Source organism: Aptenodytes patagonicus, chromosome 22 (assembly GCF_965638725.1).
Source record: "Aptenodytes patagonicus chromosome 22, bAptPat1.pri.cur, whole genome shotgun sequence".
In the NCBI taxonomy this organism is placed as follows: Eukaryota; Metazoa; Chordata; class Aves; order Sphenisciformes; family Spheniscidae; genus Aptenodytes; species Aptenodytes patagonicus.
This window is the reverse complement of record NC_134970.1, coordinates 6,028,192-6,048,654: the sequence shown is the minus strand read 5'-3', so window position 1 is coordinate 6,048,654 and position 20,463 is coordinate 6,028,192. Positions and strand designations below refer to the sequence as shown.

At 64.2% G+C, this 20,463-nt stretch overlaps 2 protein-coding genes across 3 annotated transcripts; one reads left to right on the top strand and one right to left on the bottom strand.

Moving 5' to 3' along the window:
- On the top strand, positions 1 to 496 carry LOC143170037 (glutathione S-transferase Mu 1-like; the record flags this gene model as incomplete). Its single annotated transcript, XM_076357958.1, is given in 3 exon segments — positions 1 to 50; positions 148 to 258; positions 387 to 496. Coding segments are annotated over 3 exon segments (257 nt in total), but the record flags the coding sequence as incomplete, so codon positions are not given.
- Positions 497 to 1,609: 1,113 nt separating this feature from the next.
- Positions 1,610 to 6,624, bottom strand: EPS8L3 (EPS8 signaling adaptor L3). Of its 2 annotated transcripts, XM_076358024.1 has the most exons (19): positions 6,606 to 6,624; positions 6,273 to 6,343; positions 6,092 to 6,165; positions 5,950 to 6,008; positions 5,678 to 5,833; positions 4,736 to 4,885; positions 4,573 to 4,649; positions 4,018 to 4,154; positions 3,842 to 3,915; positions 3,640 to 3,760; positions 3,491 to 3,555; positions 3,274 to 3,348; positions 2,980 to 3,128; positions 2,654 to 2,866; positions 2,469 to 2,565; positions 2,202 to 2,324; positions 2,023 to 2,102; positions 1,789 to 1,921; positions 1,610 to 1,694 (listed from the first exon to the last, which is right to left on the bottom strand). In XM_076358024.1, the coding sequence occupies exons 2-19, from the start codon at positions 6,311 to 6,313 to the stop codon at positions 1,677 to 1,679; spliced, it is 1,842 nt and encodes a 613-aa protein (XP_076214139.1). In that variant the 5' UTR covers positions 6,314 to 6,343; positions 6,606 to 6,624; the 3' UTR covers positions 1,610 to 1,676. The 2 variants fall into 2 exon arrangements, with proteins under 2 accessions (XP_076214139.1, XP_076214138.1); XM_076358023.1 differs by having other exon boundaries at positions 3,643 to 3,760; positions 3,842 to 4,154.
- Positions 6,625 to 20,463: the final 13,839 nt, after the last annotated feature.

The window sequence follows — 20,463 nt, the reverse complement described above, 5'->3', positions numbered from 1 at the left end:
AGCTCTTCTCCAACTTCTTGGGGGACAGAAAGTGGTTTGCGGGGGAGAAGGTACCACCGGGACACTGGGGGGAGGGGGGCAGCGGGGGCTGGGGAGGGGCTTTGTCCCCACGCTGGTCCTCACCGTGTCCCCCCCCCTTGTCCCCAGCTCACTTTCGTGGACTTCCTCATGTTCGACGTGCTGGAGCAGAACCGCATCTTCGAGCCCAAGTGCCTGGAGCCCTTCAAGAACCTCAAGGACTTCATGGACCGCTTTGGGGTGAGCTGGACCGTCCTGGGCGTCGCCCTCCCCTCCCTGGGGAAAGACACCCCGGCCCCCGAGGGTACCCAGGGGGTGGGGGGGTGCCCTGGTGGGACGGGTCCCTGACGCTCCCCTTGCCCCCGCAGGCCCTGGAGAAGGTGGCTGCCTACATGAAGTCCAGCCGCTTCCTGAAGATGCCCATCAACAACAAGATGGCCAAGTGGGGCAACAAGAAGGAGTAGGGGCCCAGCGTGGGGCGAGGGGAGCCGGGGGGGCGGGGGGGGAGGGGTGTGTGTCCGTGTCCTGACCTGACCCCCCCCAGCACCCTCCGTTGTGGGGTGGGGTGGGGTGGGCACCGCTGGCGTGAAGCCCCCCAACACAATAAAGTGCTTTAGATGTGGCAACCTGAGCCCCACCCCCCCCGGCCCCGAGTGTTGCGGCGTGGGGGGGCGGCTGGGGGGGCGCTGGGCTTGTCCCGTGTGTGTCCCCCCCGAGCGTGGGGGGCTGGTGGGGGTGTGTGTGTGTGTGTGGGGCTTCCCTGCCCCAAGGGGCATCGCCACCGCCCTGGCCCCCCCCCCACCTTGGCTTGGCTGGGGTTTGGGGGGGCACGAGCTCAGCCCTGTGCTGTCCCCCGGGCCCCCCCCCCTCGCTCCCCTGGGAAAGGTGCCCTGGGCCCCCTCCCTTCTCGTTAGCGCACTCCTGCCCGCTAACGAGGCAGCGCTGATAAAGGCGGGGGGGGGGGGGGGGGGGCGGCGGCGGGGGGCTTGGTGCCCTGCCACCCCCCCCGCGGTGCAGAGCTGGGTGGGCTGGGGACAGCCCCGTCCCCTGGGCCTCTTGCTGCCACCAGCCCCCCGCCCCCCCCCGGACACGAGGGGCTGCCCAGGATGGGGACTGGGAGGTGTCCTTTGGGTGCTGCTGGGCAGGTCCCCGCTGGGGGGTGGCACGCCGTGTCCCCCTCCCTGCCCTGTCCCCCTCCCTGCCCCACTGGGGTGGCCCACGGGTGACACGGGGACCGGGGTGCCCCCCCCCGCCCCGCGCAGACCCCGGTGCTGTCACTCTCTTTATTTTCCACAGCAGTCACTTTACATTTTGTGGGGTGCGCACACGTTTCGCGGTGCCCGCCCCTCCCCCCCGGGGGGGCTGCCTGCCCCCCACTTCACCGCTGGGGGTCCAGCAGTGCATGTCCCCGGGGGGGGTCCCCAAGAGCCCTCAGGCGCGGGGGGGGGGGGGGGTCCCAGCAGCCTTGCGTCAGCGGTGGCTTTGGCGGGGACGTGTCCCCTAACCCCCAAGGAGTGGCTCTCCGTCTTGGGGGGCCGGGCGGGATGGGGGGTGTGGGGTCATCCCCCCCCCCAGTCCTGCAGTGCCTGGGGTGCTCCGTCCTGGGAGGTGCATGGTGGGGACAGCGGGGGACACGGTGCCAGCGTGGCCTCGGTGGCTCAATCCCTGGGGCCCATCTGCACAGAGAAGGGGAAGGGAGAAGGGTTGGGGGGTGGGGTGGGTGGGGGAGCCCCGGGGTGGGGAGGGGGCGCGGGGCTGGGGGTCCCTCACCCCCAGGGATGTCCTGACGGAGGAGAGCTTGAAGACGACTCGCCGCCACTCCTCGGGGCAGACGGCTCGCAGCTCCGCGGGGCTCATCTGCAGCAGCTGGTGCCCCGTCAGCACCCCCAGGCACCGCACCGTGCTGCGGACGGACGGACGGACGGACGGACAGACAAGACAGACGGTAAGGGGTGAGCTGGGTATGGAGCCACGGGGGTTGGGGGGGCTCAAGGGTCCACCTACATCCTCGAGAAGCCCTTGTCCTTCAGCCAGGCTGTCACCTCCGCTGGCGAGGAGTTGGGGTGCAGGTTGGGGGGGCTGTCCTGGAGCGGGGGACAAGGGGAGGGGACAGCGAGGTGGCCCCCTGCCACCCCCTCCTGGTGGCAGGGGTGCGGGGAGGGAAGGGGAGAGGGGACACCCACCTGGATGGCGCTGTGCCCCCCCCCGTGCCCCTGCCCCAGGGGCTCCAGGATGTTGCTGGGGACGTAGCCCTTCTCCCCCGAGCTGCGCTGCACCAGCCACCACTTCTTCCGCTGGTCCAGGACCTAAGGTGTGCGGTGACAAGGTGGGGCAGCACCCTGCTGTCACACCCTTCCAGGACCCCCAGCAGGCAGGGTGGGGGTCCCCACTCCGTTTTCCCCAGAAGCACCCGTGGGGGGGGGGGGACGGAACGACCCCTCGATTTCTACCTGCAGCGTGTCCCCCATCCTGACGCTCAGCTCCTGTGGGTTCCTGCCCTGAAACTCGTACAGGGCTCGCACCAGCCCCTGGGCGGGGAAGGGGGCCCTGGAGATGGGAGGGGGGCATGAGTATCCAGCCAGGGGCCGAATCCTGCCCCAGCCCTCAGCATCCACGGGGCAGCGGGAGCACTTACGCTTGGCCGGGGTTGTCCCTCCGGCCGGTGGCCGGCAACTGTGCAGGGAGCAGAGAGAGGCGCGGGTGTTGAGAGTGAGCTGGGGAAACTGAGGCAGGCGGCGGGACGTCCTGGCCTCCGCTGTGCTGTACCTGCTCCATCGGAGGGGGCAGCCACCCGTCCGAGAAGATGGGGATGTAGCGGGGCACCAGCTCGCCGTTGGGGTACTCTGCCCTGCAACGGGCAGGGAGAAAGCCAAGGTGGGTGGTGTGACCCCTCCACACCCCAGGCTGGACCCCCCCCCCGCCCCCCTCCCCGCCTCGGTGCTGGGGGGGGCCGGACCCCACCTGGTCTTGTTCCAGGCGATGCCGAGGGCCTTCCAGGTGCTGTAGTCATCCTGGTGCAGGGTCCTCTCCAGCAGCTCCACCGCCTCCGGCAGCAGCAGCGGTGCCTCCACCGCCAGGGCCAGGCTGGGGTTGGGGCAGTGGTCCAGGACCTGCTCCGGGCGGGCGGTGATGGAGCAGCACCCCCATACCTGCCCCCCAGGATGGGGAGGGGGGGTGGGGGTGGTGGCCGCTCCCCATCCTGCTCACCCCTGGGTGGGGGGGGGGGAGTTGGGACCCGGTTTTGGGGGCACTCACGAAGGAGAGGGCCATGAAGATGAGACGCAGCAGCGTGGAGGGGTCCGGCTCCTGCACGTGCTGGTGGGTCCTTCCCTGCGTGGAGGGGGGAAAGGATGTCCCCACGCAGCCCCCCCCCCGTCCCCACGCAGCCCCCCCAGCCCAGCAGCGCAGCGGGCAGGGACATGCCAGGGATGCCCACGAGCCATGGGGTCACATCCAGCCCAACGGGACCTACCACGAGGTTGAGGGCGTATTTCACCTTCTGGAAAAAGTCCATGTAGTCATTCTTGGAAGGCAGAGCTGGAGGGGCAGAGAAGGGGCGCTTGGCACCGGGATGGCCCCCCCGGACCCCTGCCAGCCCCCCGGGGCACAGCCCTCCCTCACCACCTTTGTTGTTCCTCTTCTTCTTCCTCTTCTTCGGGTTGGTGGTGCTGACCAAGCCCAGGGCTGCCTTCAGCCGGACCACGAAGAGTTCCAAGTCGCTCAGCACGTGGTTGAGGACCTCCTGCGGGAGAAGGATGGGACGGGGTGGGTGCCAGCTGGGGTGTCCCCATCTGAGGTGGGGTGGGTGTGGGATGGGACTTACAACATCTCGGTCTAAGTTGGACTTGACCTGGCCCGGGAGGTTGGTCCATGGCATCTGCTGGGTGTCCGGCAAGCCTGGTGACGGCAGAGGGTCCCAGCTCTGCTCCCCATCACCCCACTCCCACCCCCTGCTCCTGGGGAAACTGAGGCATGCTGCAAACCCCACCCAAGACTCACTGTAGTCCGAGGAGGGCAGCCCACGCTGGGGGGGTGGGTGGAAGTAGGGCTCGGGGATGTCTGTCCACCGCTCCGGGGCCGGGTAGGGATCCTCCGTGTACGGGGGGGCCGGGCTCGGTGGCCTGTCCAGGCTGCTCCTGGGCAAGGAGGGATGGGAAGGGGGGGGGGGGCTGAGCCTGGGGATGGGGTATGGGGCTGGGGGGGTCTGTGCCCGTGGGGATGGGGTAGGAGGGGGGCTGAGCCCGTGGTAGGGGGGGTAGGAGAGGGGCTGAGCCAGGAGCTGGGGTACTGGGGCAAAAGGGGGGGGGGTCTACCCCCCAGGAGGGTGAGGGGGGATCTCTGCCAAGAGGCAGGAGGGAAGCAGGCAGAAGGGGGTCTGCGCCCACAGGGAGGGACTCTTTGGGGGACGTGGGGGCAGCGTGGCCTTATCCCCCACCCACAGGGAGACACCCCCTCCCCCCCCAGCCCCACAACAGCTTGGGGGGGGGGGCAGACGTGGGGGGACCAGGCCTGGCTGTCCCCAGGGAGGGGGCGAAGAACCACGTACCCCCTTACCTGTGCCCATACTGACTCCTCTGCTCCTCCTTCCACTGCTTCACCAGCTTCTCCAGGCTGCTCTTCAGCGTCTCTGCCTGGCACAGACCCACCACCATCAACCCCCCCATCCCGGGGTGCTGCCCCCCCCCCCCCCCCCCATTTGCCCACCCTCAGGGCTCACCCCCAGATGCTCGCACTGGAAGAGCAGGACGCTGGTCCCCGGGGGGCTCCGCTCCTGCACGCTGATGGCCAAAACTGAGTCGTAGCTGCAGACGTCCAGCGCGGCCGAGCACCCCTGCACCCTGTCCAGTGGGTAAGCCTCCAGCTCCTCCTGGCGGGGGGCGAAACGGGGTGCTCAGCCCCCCCAGAATGGCTAGTAGGAGTAAAGGGCTAAGGGGATGCAATGGTTACAGGGGTGCTAGGGCATGGGGGGCTTGTAGGGTTGTGGGGGTGTAAGGGTTAATGGGGGGTGGTGGGGTTATGGGGTGGCACAGCCAGGGGAATAGCAGGCTTTTGGGGGTGCTGAGTCTGGGGGGGGGGGGGTGTTATGGGGTAGAGTTGTGGGTGCCAGGCTTGTAGGGGTGCAAGGGTTGGGGGGTGGCAAAGTTATAAGGGGGTGCCAGTGTTATGGGGGTGCAAGGGCTGTGGTCAGTGCCAGGGCCAAGGGGTGCCAGGCTTATAGGGGTGCAAAGGTGTGTGGGGGCACCAGGATTATGGGGGTGCCGTAGCTGGGGGAATACTGGATTTGTGGGGGGGGGTTGGGTCCAGGGCGGGTGTCATGGCCAAGGTGGGTGCTATGGCCAGTTGGGTGCTAGGGCGAGGGGTGCAAGGGGGTGCCAGGGCCAGGGGGTGTTGAAAGGCTGATGTGCATGCTGGGGTGAAGGGGGTACCAGGGTTAATGGGGTGCCATGGCTGGAGCAGGTGTTGGGGCCGAGGGGGGTACAAGGGCTATTGGGGGGGCGATGCCAGGGTTATGGGGGTGCCAGAGCTGCAGGGGGTGCCACAGCTGGGGGAACACCAGATTTATGGGGGTGCTGGGGTCCAGAGTGGGTGCCATGGCCAAGCTGGGTGCCGTGGCCAGGGGGTACCAGGGCTTCGGGGGGTGCCCTGGCCAAGGGGGTACCTTGCTCTCCACATCCCTCAGCACCAATTCCTGGTCCTTGACTTGCAGGATGAGATCCTGCCCCCAGACCCGTCCCTGGGCTTCCAGCACCTTCAGGCGCGCCAGGCAGTCATTGATGCTGCAGATGTCCCTCTCCAGGCGCACTGTGAGCAGGTGCTGGGGGGGACGCGGCACCGGGTGTCACCGGGTTGCCCTGCTGCCGCCCCGTGCTCTGCAAACCGGGGGCACCCCGGCAAGGTTGGGGGGCTTGGGGTGGTTTGGGGGTCTCCTACCTCAACGTGGAAATTGCTTTGGGGCTTGAGCAGGGTCTGGCTGTAGTCCTTGCGCTGGTCTGCGGGGACACGCGGGGTCAGGGGATGGGGACAGGTTGGGGACAGGAGCAGGGGGGGTTTTGGGGTGCAGCCATTAACTCACTGTAGATGCTTTTCCCGCTGGGGCGGGTGAAGCTCTTGGAGCGTTGGAGTGGGGAGCTGTTGTTGCGTTCACCCCTGGATGGACGGACAGACGGACCTTCGTGCCTGCAGCATGGTCCCCTCTCCCCACCCAGCCCTCGGGGTCCCCAAGGTGGAGACACCCCACCCTGCTGGGTACTCACTGGGACTGGGGGTTGCTCCAGTGGCCGAAGGGGTCTCCCATCTTGCCGGGGGCAGCGAGGGTGGCTCGATCCTGCTACGGAGTCCTGGCCTGGGCACGGTCCCCGCGTCGCCCCCAGTGTGTCCCCAACCGCCGGGGGCCCCTCCCATGCCATCCACCTCCCCAGGACGGTGGCATCACCCCACTCCCCAGCAGGACCCCCCTGCCCACCCATCCCCAGCCATCCTGCCCCCTCCCAGCCCCGCGGGGTTCACCCAGCGGCCAGAGCCAACCTCCCCATGTCACTAGATGGGGTCCCCGTCTCGGGGGGGACACCCGGGGTGCCCCCACCTACCCCGATCCTGGTGCCACTGGCTCAGCCGCCCGGGCTGGAAGTGCACAGCGGAGGGTGGCACGGGCAGGGACAAGGGCTTGACGTCGGCACCGCACCCGCCTGCTCTTTGCCCCGTGGCATCTGCTTCAAGGCGGGGCGGGGGGGGGGGACATGACAGGGCAGTGGGGACAACCACCTGGCACAGCCGCCACCACCCTGCCTCACCCTGGACTGCCCGCTCTGCGGCAGGGCTTGCTCGCCTCGGGGGCACCCAGGTGGGACCGCAGCCCGGAGCAGGCAGGGTGCCCCCCACCCCAAGTCCAGGCTGGTCCCTACCCACCCCCCCCCCCGCCCGGGGGCTGAGCCTTGGTGATGGCATGCATGGCAGCACCCAACCCTGTCTCCCACAGACCTCTGTGCCCGTGCCCGGCGGGTAACCCCGGGGCTCGCCCCGAAACTCGGTTGCCGCTGGGAAAACCCTTCCAGTGTGGTTTGTGCCAAGGAAGGGGCCGGATCCGGCATGCGGATCCTTCACTTGGGTTAAGGCTGGTGGCAGCAGGGTCGCTGTCCCCAGCGTCGTGGGGTCACCCCTGGGTGTCCAGCCCTGCTTCCCGCAGGGTCCCCTTTGCAGGATCCATCCCTCGGCACCCCCAAAGGCATCGGGGAGAGCTCCGGCCCCAGTCTGTCCCCCCCCAGCCAGGGGGCACGGGGTGGCCGCGCTGTGGTTGGCGCTGGCCTGGGGTCGTGTCCGTGGGACCGGGGTGACCTGCTGGCCTTCCTCCCCCGGCGCAGCGAGGTGGGTTTTGGGTTCATTTGGGGCCTTTTGGCTTCTCTGGGCTGATCCTGATGCAGCCTGAGGGGGTGGGGGTGGGGTGTGTGATGGGTCAGCTGGGCTGTGGCCACCGTGTCCCCAAGGGCATTGCTGGCAGCGTGCGGTCCCACCCGGGCCTCCCCCAGCCCCGCAGGCTGTCACATCCCGGCTGACCCTCTCTCTCCATTTTCTTTCCAGGTTTTTGGGCCAAACTGGCCCCACTGCGGAGGGACCCCGGCATCCTGCGCTGCAGGGCATGGCAGGGAGCAGGAGGTGACACCCCTTTGGGGGTGTTCAGGGACCGTCGGTGGACAGGTACGAGCAGGGCCGAGGGGCCAATGGCGGGGGGGGGGGGGGGGGGAGGGAGGGGGGGCTTGGAATGGCCCCAGGGAGCGGGGAGAGGGTGTAAGGGTTGGGGTCGTGCCTCAGTTTCCCCATTTCAGGGAGGGGCAGGGTGCAGTCCCCACCTGAGGCCACCAGGGGGCAGTAGGTCCCCACGTCACCCCTGTCCCCAGATGTGTGATACCCCCCCCCCCGAGATGTGCAGCCCTCCCATATATAGAGCTCCCAGATGTGCAGGGTCCCAGATGTGCCCGGTTGCCGCCCCAGGTCCTGCTGGCACCACCAACCCCACCGGGGTCCCTGGCGCTGGGGACATTTGGGTGACACTTCTCGAGGGGGGGGGGGATGCAAGCGGCTGCCTGCTCTGTGGCACCGCGGTCCCCGTGGGAGGTTTGGGGTTACAGCCCCCCAATAGCTCAGCACCCCCCCCCAGTAGATATACTGCCGTGGAAGGGAATTGGGGGGGGGGTGTCCCCTGACGTGGTGGTCCCCCTGTCCCCTCCTCCCTCCTCCTTAGGGACCGGGTACCCTGCCTGGAGGAGGGGGGCTTGGGGAGAGGTTTGGGGAGCCAAGTGGGGGGTCTCTTGGGATATGGGCCAAAATGCCCCCCCCCCCCCCCCGGACTCCCCCCGAGGGCCCTGTCCTGCTCTGGAGGGGATTTAAATGGCATTTGGGATCCATTTAGGATCATGGGTGCTGGCTGGCTGGAGGGTGCTTGTCCCTCTGCTGCTCCCCAGTTCACCCAGTACCACCCACCAGCCAGCGCTGGGCCACATTGGGGTGCAGTGCCACCACAGCACCCCTTCCCAGCACCCCATGGGGAGCCAGTCCCCCTTACTGGGAGCTGTGGGGAGCGGGTAACCGGGGTGCCACAGCATCCCTAGCTCTGCTGGTTCCCCGCACCACCGAGGGCTCCCGGATGCCTGGGTCCTTGCCGGTGACAGTCCCCAGCACCGACGTGGCCTCGAAGGTGTGACGAGCTGCGAGGAGGAAGCAAAGTCCTTGCGACGAGGACAACAAATCCCGTCGGGCACTCGTTAACCGGGGACTCCGGCAGCACCGCCTCAGCCCCAAATTGTGCACCCTGGGGTGTCCCCGGCCACCCCAAGCTCCCCCTGCACCCAAGTCACATCCCAAGGGCTGAACCAAGGCACCCCGATACTCCCCGCCCCAGCTCTGCCACAAGCTCGGCCGTGCCTCAGTTTCCCCAGCCGCATCCCGCCGCCTCTCTGAGCTTGGCCGCAGCGCGGGGGCTACATCAGACTGGAGGAATCCAGCTCCTTCCCTGGCTCTTTATGGCACTCGTGGGTCTAGGGTGGGCTTGATCCCCCCCCGGCAGCACCCACGGCGTGGGGAGGACCATGGCCCATCCATGTCCACCCCTCCGCAGGGACAGGGTGCTCGCCCTGCCCCTTCCCAGCTCCTCCCAGTCACCCCACTGGGTAAGCTGGGAATGGTGCCGGCGGCAGAAATATTATTAAAAAACCCATTTTTATTTTTTTCCCCTCGACTCCCGGCCAGAGGCGACACATCCCTGCGCAGCCCCAGCCCCGCCTTGCCCCCCCCCCTCACCCTTCCCCGGGCTCGGGAAGTCCCCAGGGGCCACCAACCCCCTTGGGAAGAGCCGGGAAGGGGCTCGGAAGCTTCTCCCACCCCTCCGGCCTGGGGCGATGCCGAAGCCTTTTGCCATCTCAGGTTTAGAAACCCCCGGTGTCAAAATGTGCTAAATCAGTGAGTTGACCCCAAAACGCAGCTGTTCTGGGGAGGAAAATGGCCTCATCCTGCACCCCCTTTTCTGCCCTGTAAAGCTCCTGGGTGGGGGGACACCCACACCCGCCGAAGGGACAGCGCTGGGGACACAGCCTGATGCCCCGCACCAGCCATCAGCCACCCACCCTGTCCCCACGGGGGATGCAGGATGAGGCCCTACCCCAGGGGCAACATGGGGTTGGTGCAGATTTGGGGGTACCCAGGCAGAGGGGGACTGCGGGGCCACCGATTCCTGGAATTATCGGTGACACATCGCTCCCAGCCAGGTGCCACTGGGGTCGCGGTGCCGGAAAGCAGCTGTGGCTCCGGCTGCTGGGTGCCGGCCAGCGGCACAAACCGCCGGCCAGCCTGGATCCGTCCCCACGTCACCGAGGCGAAGCGCCGGGCGGACCGCGGTGTACCCGGACCTGCCGCCTAATTGCTGGGGACCAGCGGCTCCCCGTCATTTTGGGGACGCATGGGGACGGTTTAACCCCTTGGGGGCTGGGAAACTGTGTCAGATTGTTCTCCCCGGGCCGGAGGAAGGGCATGGCACAGCCCCCAGCGTCAGGATGTCCCTCTCAGTGATGCCCAAATCCAGAAGTCCTTCTGCCCTCCGCGGGGTCTCTTTGGTGGTGACAGTGACAAGCCGATGTCCCAACCGTCACGGCAGCCGGGCTCGGATACTGTTTTGGGGTGACATGGGGGGACAGATGGAGGGATGCTCAGTGAAGCCCCGCTGTCACCCTGCCTCCCTGCACCCCTCTCGGTCTGTCCCTGGTCCACGGTCACCCCAGCACACCGTGTCCCATCCCTGCCCGTGTTTTAGACCTCTCTCCACTGAGCGAGCAGGGCCAGAGCCAGAGCAGGATGAGTCCCAGGTGGGCGCCTGGCCACGGCGGTCCCTGGGGGATGCTCCTGCGGGTGCTGGACCCAGGTGGCATCCTGCCAAGGGGCTTAGGCACGCCTGGCATGGCCACCGCAGGAGGGCATTACAGAGCCGGTGCCATGCCGAGAGCCACCGCTGGGTCCCCATCACCCTGCCGGGTCCCCGTCACCCTGCTGGGTCCCTTTGCTGCGGGGGCTCGCTGGGCGCTGCGTCTCCTCCTCTGCCATCCCTGGAGGTCCCAGCTCGGTGCCGCCACCAAACCCCCCCGCATATCCTCGGGGTCACCCCAAGGGAGAGGCTGAGCCCCAGCCCCGAGCCCGGTGCTGCAAGCTCCGTGGCCGTGGGGTGTCCTGGCCCGTGTTGCTCCGGGTTATCGCGGTTTTGCCAGCGTGCCGCTGAATCCCGTTTCTTCAGGGGAGCGGGAGGAGAGCTCTGGGGCTTTTCTAGCCCATTGGCTTTCCAAAATCCCTCCAGCACCATCCTCGAAGGCTTTTCAGAAGCAGCACTGCAGAAGCAGCACCATCCTCCTCTGCTTTTCAACCTGCTGCTGATTTTTTTTTTCCCTCTTTCATTTCTGGAGGATGATGGAGAAAATCCTGGCGAGTGGATGATGCACTGGGGGTTACGAGGGTGGCAGGCGCCTGTGCCCGGCTCAGCCGGGAATGCCCATGGCCGGTGGCTCCCGGCTGAGCTGCAGGGACCTGGCTGGAGACCGACGACCTTCGCACCTTGAGTTTTTTTGCTTTGAAGAGGCTGAAATGGAAAAGAGCAGCGAGGGAGCCGCACGTGCTGCAGAGCATCGGGGATGCAAGCATCGCTCAGGTCCCCCCAAATCCTGAGCCATCATCCTGGTCCACGGACAGGGCAGGAGCCCCGTGAAGGCACATAAAAAGCTTTTTTACCTCCCGAGTAGCAGCCAGCCCCATGGCTTTGGCCACAAACCAGCAAAAAGCATCTTGCTTTTGGGGTGAAGAGGGAAAACCGGCGCTCCCGGGGGCCAACCCTGTATGCGTGGGACCCATCCTGCTTCGCTCCCAACCGTCTCTCATCCTGGCAGCACAGACTGGCCGCGGCCCGGGGATTTCCAGAGGTGGTGGGGGCCGAAAGGGCTCTGGCAACACACGGGTTTAATTAGAGGTGACGAGGTTACAGCCCGTTTGGGAGTGGCCGAACTGCTGCGAATCCCTGGAGGCTTTGGAGGTGCTTCTCGGTGTTTCCCACGCTCCGGGTGCCGGAGGACGGATGGGTTTTGGGGTAAGCACCGTCTGGGAGACGTGACTGGGGGTGGGAGAGGGCAGGGAGGTGGGTCAGGGAGGTTGGACCTCCGAAGTCATCGCTGCCCGTGGACGTGTCCCTCTCCGGGATGGGAAATGGGTCCCTGATGTGCAGAGTGCGGGAAGCCTGAGCAGCCCGGGGACCCCAGTGAGCCCAGGGCGAGCTCGGAAAGGGGTTTATTCCGCTCCAGTTTTTGGCATTTGGGGTGAATCCCCCCATGGGAAGAGCTGGCGTCTCCATTGCCCCGGTGCTGCCCTTCCATCCTGCTTCCCACCCCTTCCTTCCTCATCCCAAACCAGGGGTGAACCTAACCCAAGAGCTTCCCAGAGCAGCACCCTCTCTAACAGCAGGATCTAGCCCTTGGAACTTTTCCTCCACCCCTAAAACCCCACAAATTCAGGGCTGAGCAGAGCTCAGCCACCAAATCCCTCATCCTGGGAGGCTGAGGGACCCAACCGGGTCTCAGCACGGCAGCAAAAGGAGCTCGGCAAAGACCGGGAGCTCCAACTCTTCCCTCGAAGAAAATGAGCTGAGTTTCTTGCCTGGACGGAGCAGCCGGAGTCGGCTGGGGACCCAAACCCATCACCATCGACCGATACAGCCCGGCTGTGAGATTTGCCTTTAGATATCGAGCCTGGGGCCATGACGGGGAGGAGGACGGGGTCAAGTGGCGCAACTGACGGTGTTTCCAGGGAAAATACATTTTCACCGGCATCTTTCCAGGGAGGGTGATGAGGGCGGTGAATGAGGCGGCACACGGGTGATGGCAACACATGATGCTGAGCTGGTCGGGGCGCGGAGGGCGCAGCCAAAAAAAGGCTGCGAGCGGGCGATGCCGCGGTGGGTCGTGATGAGCGGTTCCCTTCCCGAGGCGATGTGCTGCTGAGTCAACGTTCAAAGAGACCTCGTGGGCGGTGGGATCGATTTGGGAGCCACCCGTGAGGTCCCTGGCAGGGGACAGGCGAGGAGCATGCTGCCGAGCACGGGTTCGTGGTGTCTTGCTTGATGGAGAAGCTCCGGAGGAAATTGTGAAAGGGCGACCAGATGTCGTCTGCGTGCGGCGGTGGGAGACGTGGCGTGAGCTGGGTGGGGAAAAGCCCACGGCAGGAGGTTCCCGGGGCACCGGATGGGGTGGGTTCTTCCTCGCACGTCACTGGATGCGTCTTCAATGTAGTGTCTTGGGTCCTTCCTACCCTCCGGGGTGGGAGCTGGGTAAAAGCTGGTTGCAAAAGGGCGCAGAGCTGGAAAGGGGGGAACTGGAGCACTACGAGGTGTTTTAAGCAAAATCCCAACTCCTGCTCCTGCCGTCGGGTGGCATCTCCCACACTTGCCCACGCTCCCCGGTCCCACGAGAGACACGGGGCTGGAGTCTGGGTGCCCCAAGTCCCCCAGGGCTGTTTCCAGACTGACACAGTCGGGGCTTGCTGGGACACAAACAGCTGGTTTTTCCGCCAAAAGGCAACTGTTTGCTGCCAGAAAATGTCGTTCCATTGATAAATAACCAGAAAGGAAAGTGTTTGACCTTCCCTATTGTTTGGCTCCCATGGGAAGCTGGCCGGGGAGGAGAAACCATTGGCTCGCCCATCTTATTCAGCCCAGCGCAGCTTCTGCTGGACACCGGGAGGGATGTGTGCCTGGATGCCATGAGCGTCCAAGACTGTTCGCCAGCTGGCAAAAGGTTGATCAGGTCCTAAAATTGCTCTGTGAAAGCTTGCAGAGAAGAGTAGCCAAATCCCTGAAGGCTTGGACACTCACTTTTTCTTTTTCTGGCATGTCTCTGGTCTCTTCCTATCTGCAAGCCCCAGGTGGCATCTTCAGCGTGAATTCAACCCAAAGCCAGTGCCTTTTTCTCCTGGTTTGGAAGGTGTTCCACGGCTGTGCCACCAACGGATGTGGCAAAGGTAAGGGAATAGCAAACCCAGGTGGTTCACCGATGGTTTTGAAAATAGCTCATCCCTCCGAGTCCCCAGGTCCCTCATCAGCAAGGGCTGGAGAAGCCAGTGGGGCCGGGGAGCGGAGCTGCAAGGCAAAGGGGCTCTGCGTCCCCTGTGGGTAATTTTTGCCATCTGAGCATCTTCCAGTGCTTAATTCAGCCTCCAAAGCGGCTTTTAAGGGACAGGCAAGAGATGGAGGCCAAGGTCCATGAAGCTGGGAGATGGCTGATGCCTCCTGAGATGCCTCCAGCAGCTTCCTGGGGTCACAGAGCGAACTGTGTCATTGCTCATACGGGATGTGGATGGTCCTGGAGGGATGTGGTGGGTCTGAGCTGGTGCCTGCAGATTTAGACCCCCCCGGTCTTTGCTGGTCTGGTTGGAGACACCTTTGGCCAAGGCTGGTCTACGGGACATGAGGGAGCTGAGTGTCTCTGAGCCATCTCAGGGTCTGGCAGATGGAGATGTCAACGGAGGAGCTGGGGTTCGGCTCCCTCCAGGTGAGGGCTGGAGCGGCGGTGGAGGATGCTCGTGGGGTCCTTCAGAGGAGGCCACGGCGAGGAGGTTCAGGCCCGTAGACACCCCGGCCCATAAAAAAGGACCTTCTGGCTCCAGATGCTGAAATCAGGCAATTGCTTGAAAATGTCAGCTTGCGTTTAAATAAGATAAAATAAAATAAAAAAATAAAATAATAACAAAGCAGCATGCTTCTGACTTTCAGGGTGGTGCAAACCCAGACATCAAGAGCAGACTGCGAAGATCTGGGGCCACGGGCAGTCTGGGGCAGAGGGAGAGGAAAGCCCCGCTCCGCGGTGGCTTAGACCCCATAAGGGATGCTCCATACGGCACCGTCCTCGCCGTCGCCCTTGCAGCTAGCTTTTTTTGGCTATTTATTTTGATTATTTATATCTTTCCCCCTTTTGTTTTTAATTTTCGAGCAGCATCTCGCTGCTCCTGGAAGGACTGAGATACACCCAGCCCCGGCACGCGGGCGGCGGCTGCTTCGCAGAAGAGCAGAAATGGGGATTGCAGGTCCCCGGGGGAAACTACGGGGTGCACAGCACGGGGCTCCGCGCCCACCAGCACCCAGGGGTGACCCCACGCCAAGAGAAAGGGGCTCGGGAAGATGCATTTGAGGTGGAGCCTGGCTCGCCGGAGGGGTTAAAGCTCTGCTCCTGGGAAGAGCCGGCTCCTTTCCAGCCTGAGTAAGCCCATTGCTCCTGCCAAAACCCGGTGCCGAAGGCTGTTGCGGGTTTTTTTTTCGGCTGTAAACAGCGTTGCTCGACAGAGCCGCACGACTGACGGGGCCGGCACCGCTCAGACCAAGAAGGCATTTTGATAACAGTCGTTAATTAAGAGCTGGCAAGAGGCGTTACCCAGACGCCGGGATGGGAACCAGCCGTGAGGAGGCATTGGGGGGGGGGGGGGTTTCTGCAGCCGCCCCGTCCCCACCGCCGTTTCGGGGTCATATTTGGCAAACCCCCTCGGAGGGACAGTAGGGATTTGTGGCTGCGGCGAGGACAAGAAGCACCACGGCAGCGCTGGGCAGTGCGTCTGGCCAAACCATGCTGGCTATTTTCAAATGCCCGCGTGGACCACCCGCCCGGCCCCAAATTTTCGGGGCATGGAAAGCAGCCGGTTGCATTGCACCAGCCGGGCGGGGGCGGGGTATGGGGGGGGGGGAGAGATGCTGGTGTCACCTCCAGTCCTTGGCCAGCGCTGCGGGATGGGCACGGCGAGGCGAGATGGAGGTGGCCGGAGGGGTTAAATCTCCTCCCCTGCTCTCGGGAAGGGCCGGCTCCCTTCCAGCCTGAGTAAACCCATCACCCTGCCAAAATCCTGCTCAGCGCTGAAGGCCGACGCGGGGTTTTTCTGCCTGAGGAGTGATGCTCGATGCCTGACGCACCGCCTGCAAGGGCACGGAGCGGGGAACGTGTCCCAGCATAACCTGGCCTTGAGCCGGCGATGCCAGCATCCCAAAATCCCACAGGATCCGGCCCTGGGGCACCACTCAGCACTCGGGGTGCCTGGGTTGGCTCCAGCCTCCACAGCTCCATCCGGCAGCTCCGGCACAAGCTGCACTGTTATTATTTACAATAGGGGTGGGAGTTTCGCCTTTGCTTCCCTTTATTTTTAAATTTATTTTTCTTTATTTTGGATTTCTGACTCATCTCAGACTGTTGCCGGGAGGAAACCGGAATAAAAAGTGCCCCAAATATCATTTGTATCAGCTAAATAAAATCCTCCCCCAAAGACGCAGGGAGGAAAGTCAAGCAGCGGCTCCTCGGGGCCGCCCAGGACCCAGAGCCACTTCTCCTTCCCCCAGTCTCATTCCTACGGAGGAGGAAAACTCAAATTTTCCTCTTTTTTTCCAAACCACAGCTGGTTTCCGGCTCTGCAAGCACAAAGCCAGGCCCGGAGCTGCTCACACGCTGGGGGGGCAGAGGGGCGATGGATGGTCCCCAGCCCCTGCGCACTCCGGCTGCCTTCGGGGTACCCACGGGGGTACCCAGCCCCCGTGCCCGTGGGATGCTCCACGGGCAGCAGCCACGGGGCTGCCGAAACAGGGCATGGGTGGGAGTCGGGGCGATGCTCTGGAAGGGGTGCGTGCCCTGGAGGGGAGGGTGTCAGATAATGAGGGTGCCCAGTTAATATCGGTGCCCGAGAGATGACGTTGCCCTATTAATATGGGTGCCCGGTTAATAAGGGTGCCCCAGATATGCTGCTGCCCCTGAGATGAGGGTGCCCTCGAGGTGAGGGTGTCCCAGAGATGATGGTGCCCTGTTAATGTGGGTGCCCCATTACTAAGGGTGCCCTGGAGGTAAGGGTGCCCTGGAGATGAGGGTGCCCCAGAGGTGAGGGTGCCCCAGGGACGATGGTGCCCTGTTAATGTGGGTGCCCCATTACTAAGGGTGCCCTGGAGGTAAGGGTGCCCCAGGGACGAGGGTGCCCTGTTAATGTGGGTGCCCCATTACTAAGGGTGCCATGGAGGTACGGGTGCCCTGGAGATGAGGGTGCCTCAGGGATGAGGGTGCCCTGTTAATGTGGGTGCCCCGTTAATGTGGGTGCCCCATTACTAAGGGTGCCATGGAGGTAATGGTGCCCTGGAGGTGAGGGTGCCCCAGAGGTGAGGGTGCCCCAGAGGTCAGGGTGCCCCAGGGAGGAGGGTGCCCTGGAGACAAGGACACCCCAGAGGTGAGGGTCCCCCATTAACGTGGCTGCTCCATTAATAAGGGTGCCCCAGAGATGCGGATGCTCCGTTAACGAGGGTGCCCTGGAGACGAGGGTGCCCGGTGCTTTTCCTCCCTGGAGTGGTTTTGATGAGTCTCTCCTCCTTGAGGGGGGGGGGGGGCAGGCGGTGGGAAGGTCCCTTGTCCCCTGACAGGTCCCTTGTCCCTCGGCCAGCCAAGCGTGACTCAGCAGCCGAGCCTGGCTGGAATGTGTGAAGGTCGGGGGGGGGGGGGAGGAAAACAGCCTAAAAGCAGCATCCTGGGATGTGTGTGGGGGGGTGAGTTGTGACTCCGTCACGCGAAGCATCCACCCGGACACCCCCAAACCCAGCCCCCCACCCTAGCCCCTCCAGGGGACGTCTCCTGGCCCGTGACAGCGGCAGTCCTGCGGCGTGCACAGCCCCGTCACCCAGCCCACGGGAAGGCGGTGGAAGATGCGGTGCCACCGGGGAGGCTGAGTTCATCCCCCCACAGTCCTTTTCTGTGCTTCACCCCAGGAAATCCCCCTGCTCAGCCCTGCAGCAAACCTGGATCCGCTTTTCCCTTTCCAAGGGGAAAAAAAAACCTGCTTGGCTGACGCTCGGCTGTATCCTGCACGGCCGCCCTGGGCCAGGTGAGCCCTGGGAGCTGAGAGAAAACAGCTGCCAAGTGTTGGTCCTGATGTTGGGGAGGATAAATTTGCCTCCCTGGCTCAGTAAAAGGGTTTTGGAGGGATGGAGGGAGGCTCTTGGGCTCTCATCCCAATCCCAATCCATCTTCTCTCTATTGCAGTAGCAGCTCGGGTCCTGCTCGCTCCCAGTGCCAGGTGCTGTACAAAGAGGAGCCAGCAGCTGGTTTGCCCCCTTGTAGGTAGGGATTAAGCTTTTAATTTAAGGATTCTTCTTAAATCCACAGCCTGGAGGTGATCCTGCTGCCGATGCCTCCTGTCCTGAAATACGGGGGGGGGGGGATCCCCTGGCTTTGGGGGTGGCTGTGGGCACTGCCCAGGGCAGAGGCGCTCGGAGCCGTGTTTGTCCTCCCAGCACCTGGGCTGGGGTCTGGAGGTGGGTTTGGGGACAGGGATGAGGGTGGTGGCACTGGGGGGGGGGGGGGGGGGGGGGGGCGGCCTGAGGTGGGGAAGGGGCACGTGTACGTTCCCTCCCTCCCTCTGAGTCACCGGGATCACTCGTTGTCACCACATGGCTGGTGCCGTGGTGGCTCGTGGGGTGTTTCAGGAGGGGATTGACACTCAGGCTCCATCTGCACCCCGAGATGCTCAACCTGGGGGGGTTGAGGGAAGTGAGCTATTCCCCCCCCCCCCCCCCCAGGACAGGGGCTGGGGGTGCAGGGAAGCAACCCACGTGCTGCTCAGCTCCCCTTGCTGTAAACGTGTGTCCCCCCCCCAAAAAAAAAAGGGATTTCAGCCCATGAGCGGCTCCAGTTTCATTTTTCCATGCTGGGAGGGGTGCGGGGCAGCTTTGGCTCCAGCCCCTTTCCTGGGATTTGGCTCTTCCCTCCCCTCCTTGAAGCAAAGGTGCTGCTGTTGGGGTCAGGTGCCTCACGGTGACATCGAGCCTCATCTGTGAAGGGAAGGACTGAAGCGAAGCCAAACCACCCCAGGACTTCCCAGCCAAGAGACCTGGCGCTGGGCAGGAGGAATTAGTAGCTCCGAGTGGTTTGGGCTTTTCCCAGGGAGCTGATCCCGGTTCATGTCCTGCTTTTCCGCAGTGTTTCCAGCAGCTCGGGGTAACAGAGGGGTCCCCGCTCCGAATCCTGCCCAGGTCCCTGCTGCGGTCAGGTGTAATTTTGGCATCCCTGGGGATGGAGGTGAGCTCCATCCCAGCGCTGTACCACTTTTGCCGGGAGGAATTAATATTTTCCTTCTTTTTAATTGTCATTTCCCTTCCTGCATCTGCTGGCAGCTCCAGCATCGGCCCTGGGGTGGGATGGGGATTCAGCCGACGGCTCTGCCTTCCGTGAGCTGAGCCCTGGGGAACTTCACCGCGGGGGTGGGAGAGGGAGGATGCCACCCATGAGGAAACCACAAACGGTTTCGATGTATTTATTAGCCTGGGCATAACTTCCCCCGGCTTCATTTCCCAATGCCAGCTGCTGCATTGCTAAGCCACTCAAACTCGCCTCTACATACATCAAGGATGTGCAACGGCGGGGGGGGGGGTGTGCGGCACCCATAGGTGCACGGTGACGACCCCATCCAGTGCCTAGGGTGGCCCCGAGGGGTGGCTGTGCCCCTGGGACAAGGCAGAGGTGGGTTTGGGGAGGCGGATCGCAGCTCCAGCGTGGCCGGGAGCGATGTCCCCGTGTCCATCCTCACGGCTTGGGGATGCGGGAGCGGAGCCGGAGCAGCGTGTGGGCTGGGTGGGTTCACCATCACCCCGGGTGATGCTCGCTGTCGTGGAAAGGGTGAGTGGTGCTGGCCATGGGTCACACTCTCTCCCCCAGGAAAAGCTCGGGCAAAGGTTATTCTTAAAAAAAAAAAAAAAAAAAAAAAAAAAAAAAAAAAAAAGATAAGTTTCCTCTTTTCCTTCCTTGTTGGAGGCACGTGGTGGTGAGGTCATGGAGCGCCTGGGCTCGTGGCAGGACATGCTTCCAGCTCGGCGTAATCCTGTCCCCAGGGCCACAGCGAGACTGTTCTTGGCGGGGTCTGGGCGAGCGGGGGGGGGGGGGGGGGGAAGGTTTCTCCTGCCGCTGCCCCCATCCAGCAGCGCTCCCCCGCTGCCCCTCCAGCTCCACTTTCCTCCAGGTCAAGCGACCACATCCTGAGCCAGCCTTCGGGCTGTTTCCTCGGCTCCCGCGGGATTTCCCGGAGCGGCTTCTGCGTCCCAGAGGCGAATGTGGCTTTGCATGGAAAATCGGCCCCAGATGTGGCTGAGCCGCTGCCGCTGCAGTGCCATGAGCGGGGACGGGGCCCGGGGACAGCAGGAGGGACCTGCTGGGTGGCTGGGACCTGGGAGCCAGGAGCTCCTGGAGGGGTTTATCCCACCCATCGGGGAGCATGGATGGGGGGGACTGTATCCTCTCTGTAGCTGGGTGCTCCCCAGGGAGGGGTGATGGGGGCACCCAGGGGCTCCCCCACCCTTGGGGACGGTCACTGGGCTGTGGAGTGGTGCCACCAGCATCGGGCTGAGCAAAGCCCTGGTATTTTGACCGTGCGTTAAGAGCCTGGCACAGCCTCCAGCTTGGCCTTGCAGCCCTGGGCTTGGGAGGACGTGGGGCAGCTCCCCTTTGATCAGCTGCCGATTCCCATCCTGGGGTGGTTTTCTGGGAAGCAGGATCGCTAGCTGGCAGGAGGCAGGTCCCCGTTGCCGTGCCACCACCCTCCCCGGCAGAGCCGCCGGGAGCCGGGCTCTGTCCCCAGCCGACGGCAACAGCCATACCAGGGGGTCATCATGAATTTTAACAGATCAGGAATGCTTGGGAACCCCTGGGGACATCGCGGCCAAGGTCCCCGGCTGAGCATGGGGCTGCCGGCCCCGCTCGGGGCAAACTGGCAGAAGGCTCTGTGGCGGGAACCGCACGCTAATCAAAAGAGGATGGAAAACTCTTGTGGTTGTTTGGAAATGGAGCACGGCTATGAGCAGACCACACCAGCCTCCAGATGCGACAGCAGTGGCCGCGGGATGAAATTCCGCTGGATTATACTCAATTACGA

Excerpts from the sequence above, each read along its gene's own strand:
- EPS8L3 (XM_076358023.1), bottom strand. The coding sequence starts at position 6,313 with ATGGGAGACCCCTTCGGCCACTGGAGCAACCCCCAGTCCCA. Across the intron at positions 3,349-3,490 it reads AATACGCCCTCAACCTCGTG|GGAAGGACCCACCAGCACGT; the intron begins GTAGGTCCCGTT and ends CCCTCCACGCAG. Across the intron at positions 3,129-3,273 it reads TCTTCATGGCCCTCTCCTTC|GTCCTGGACCACTGCCCCAA; the intron begins GTGAGTGCCCCC and ends CGCCCGGAGCAG.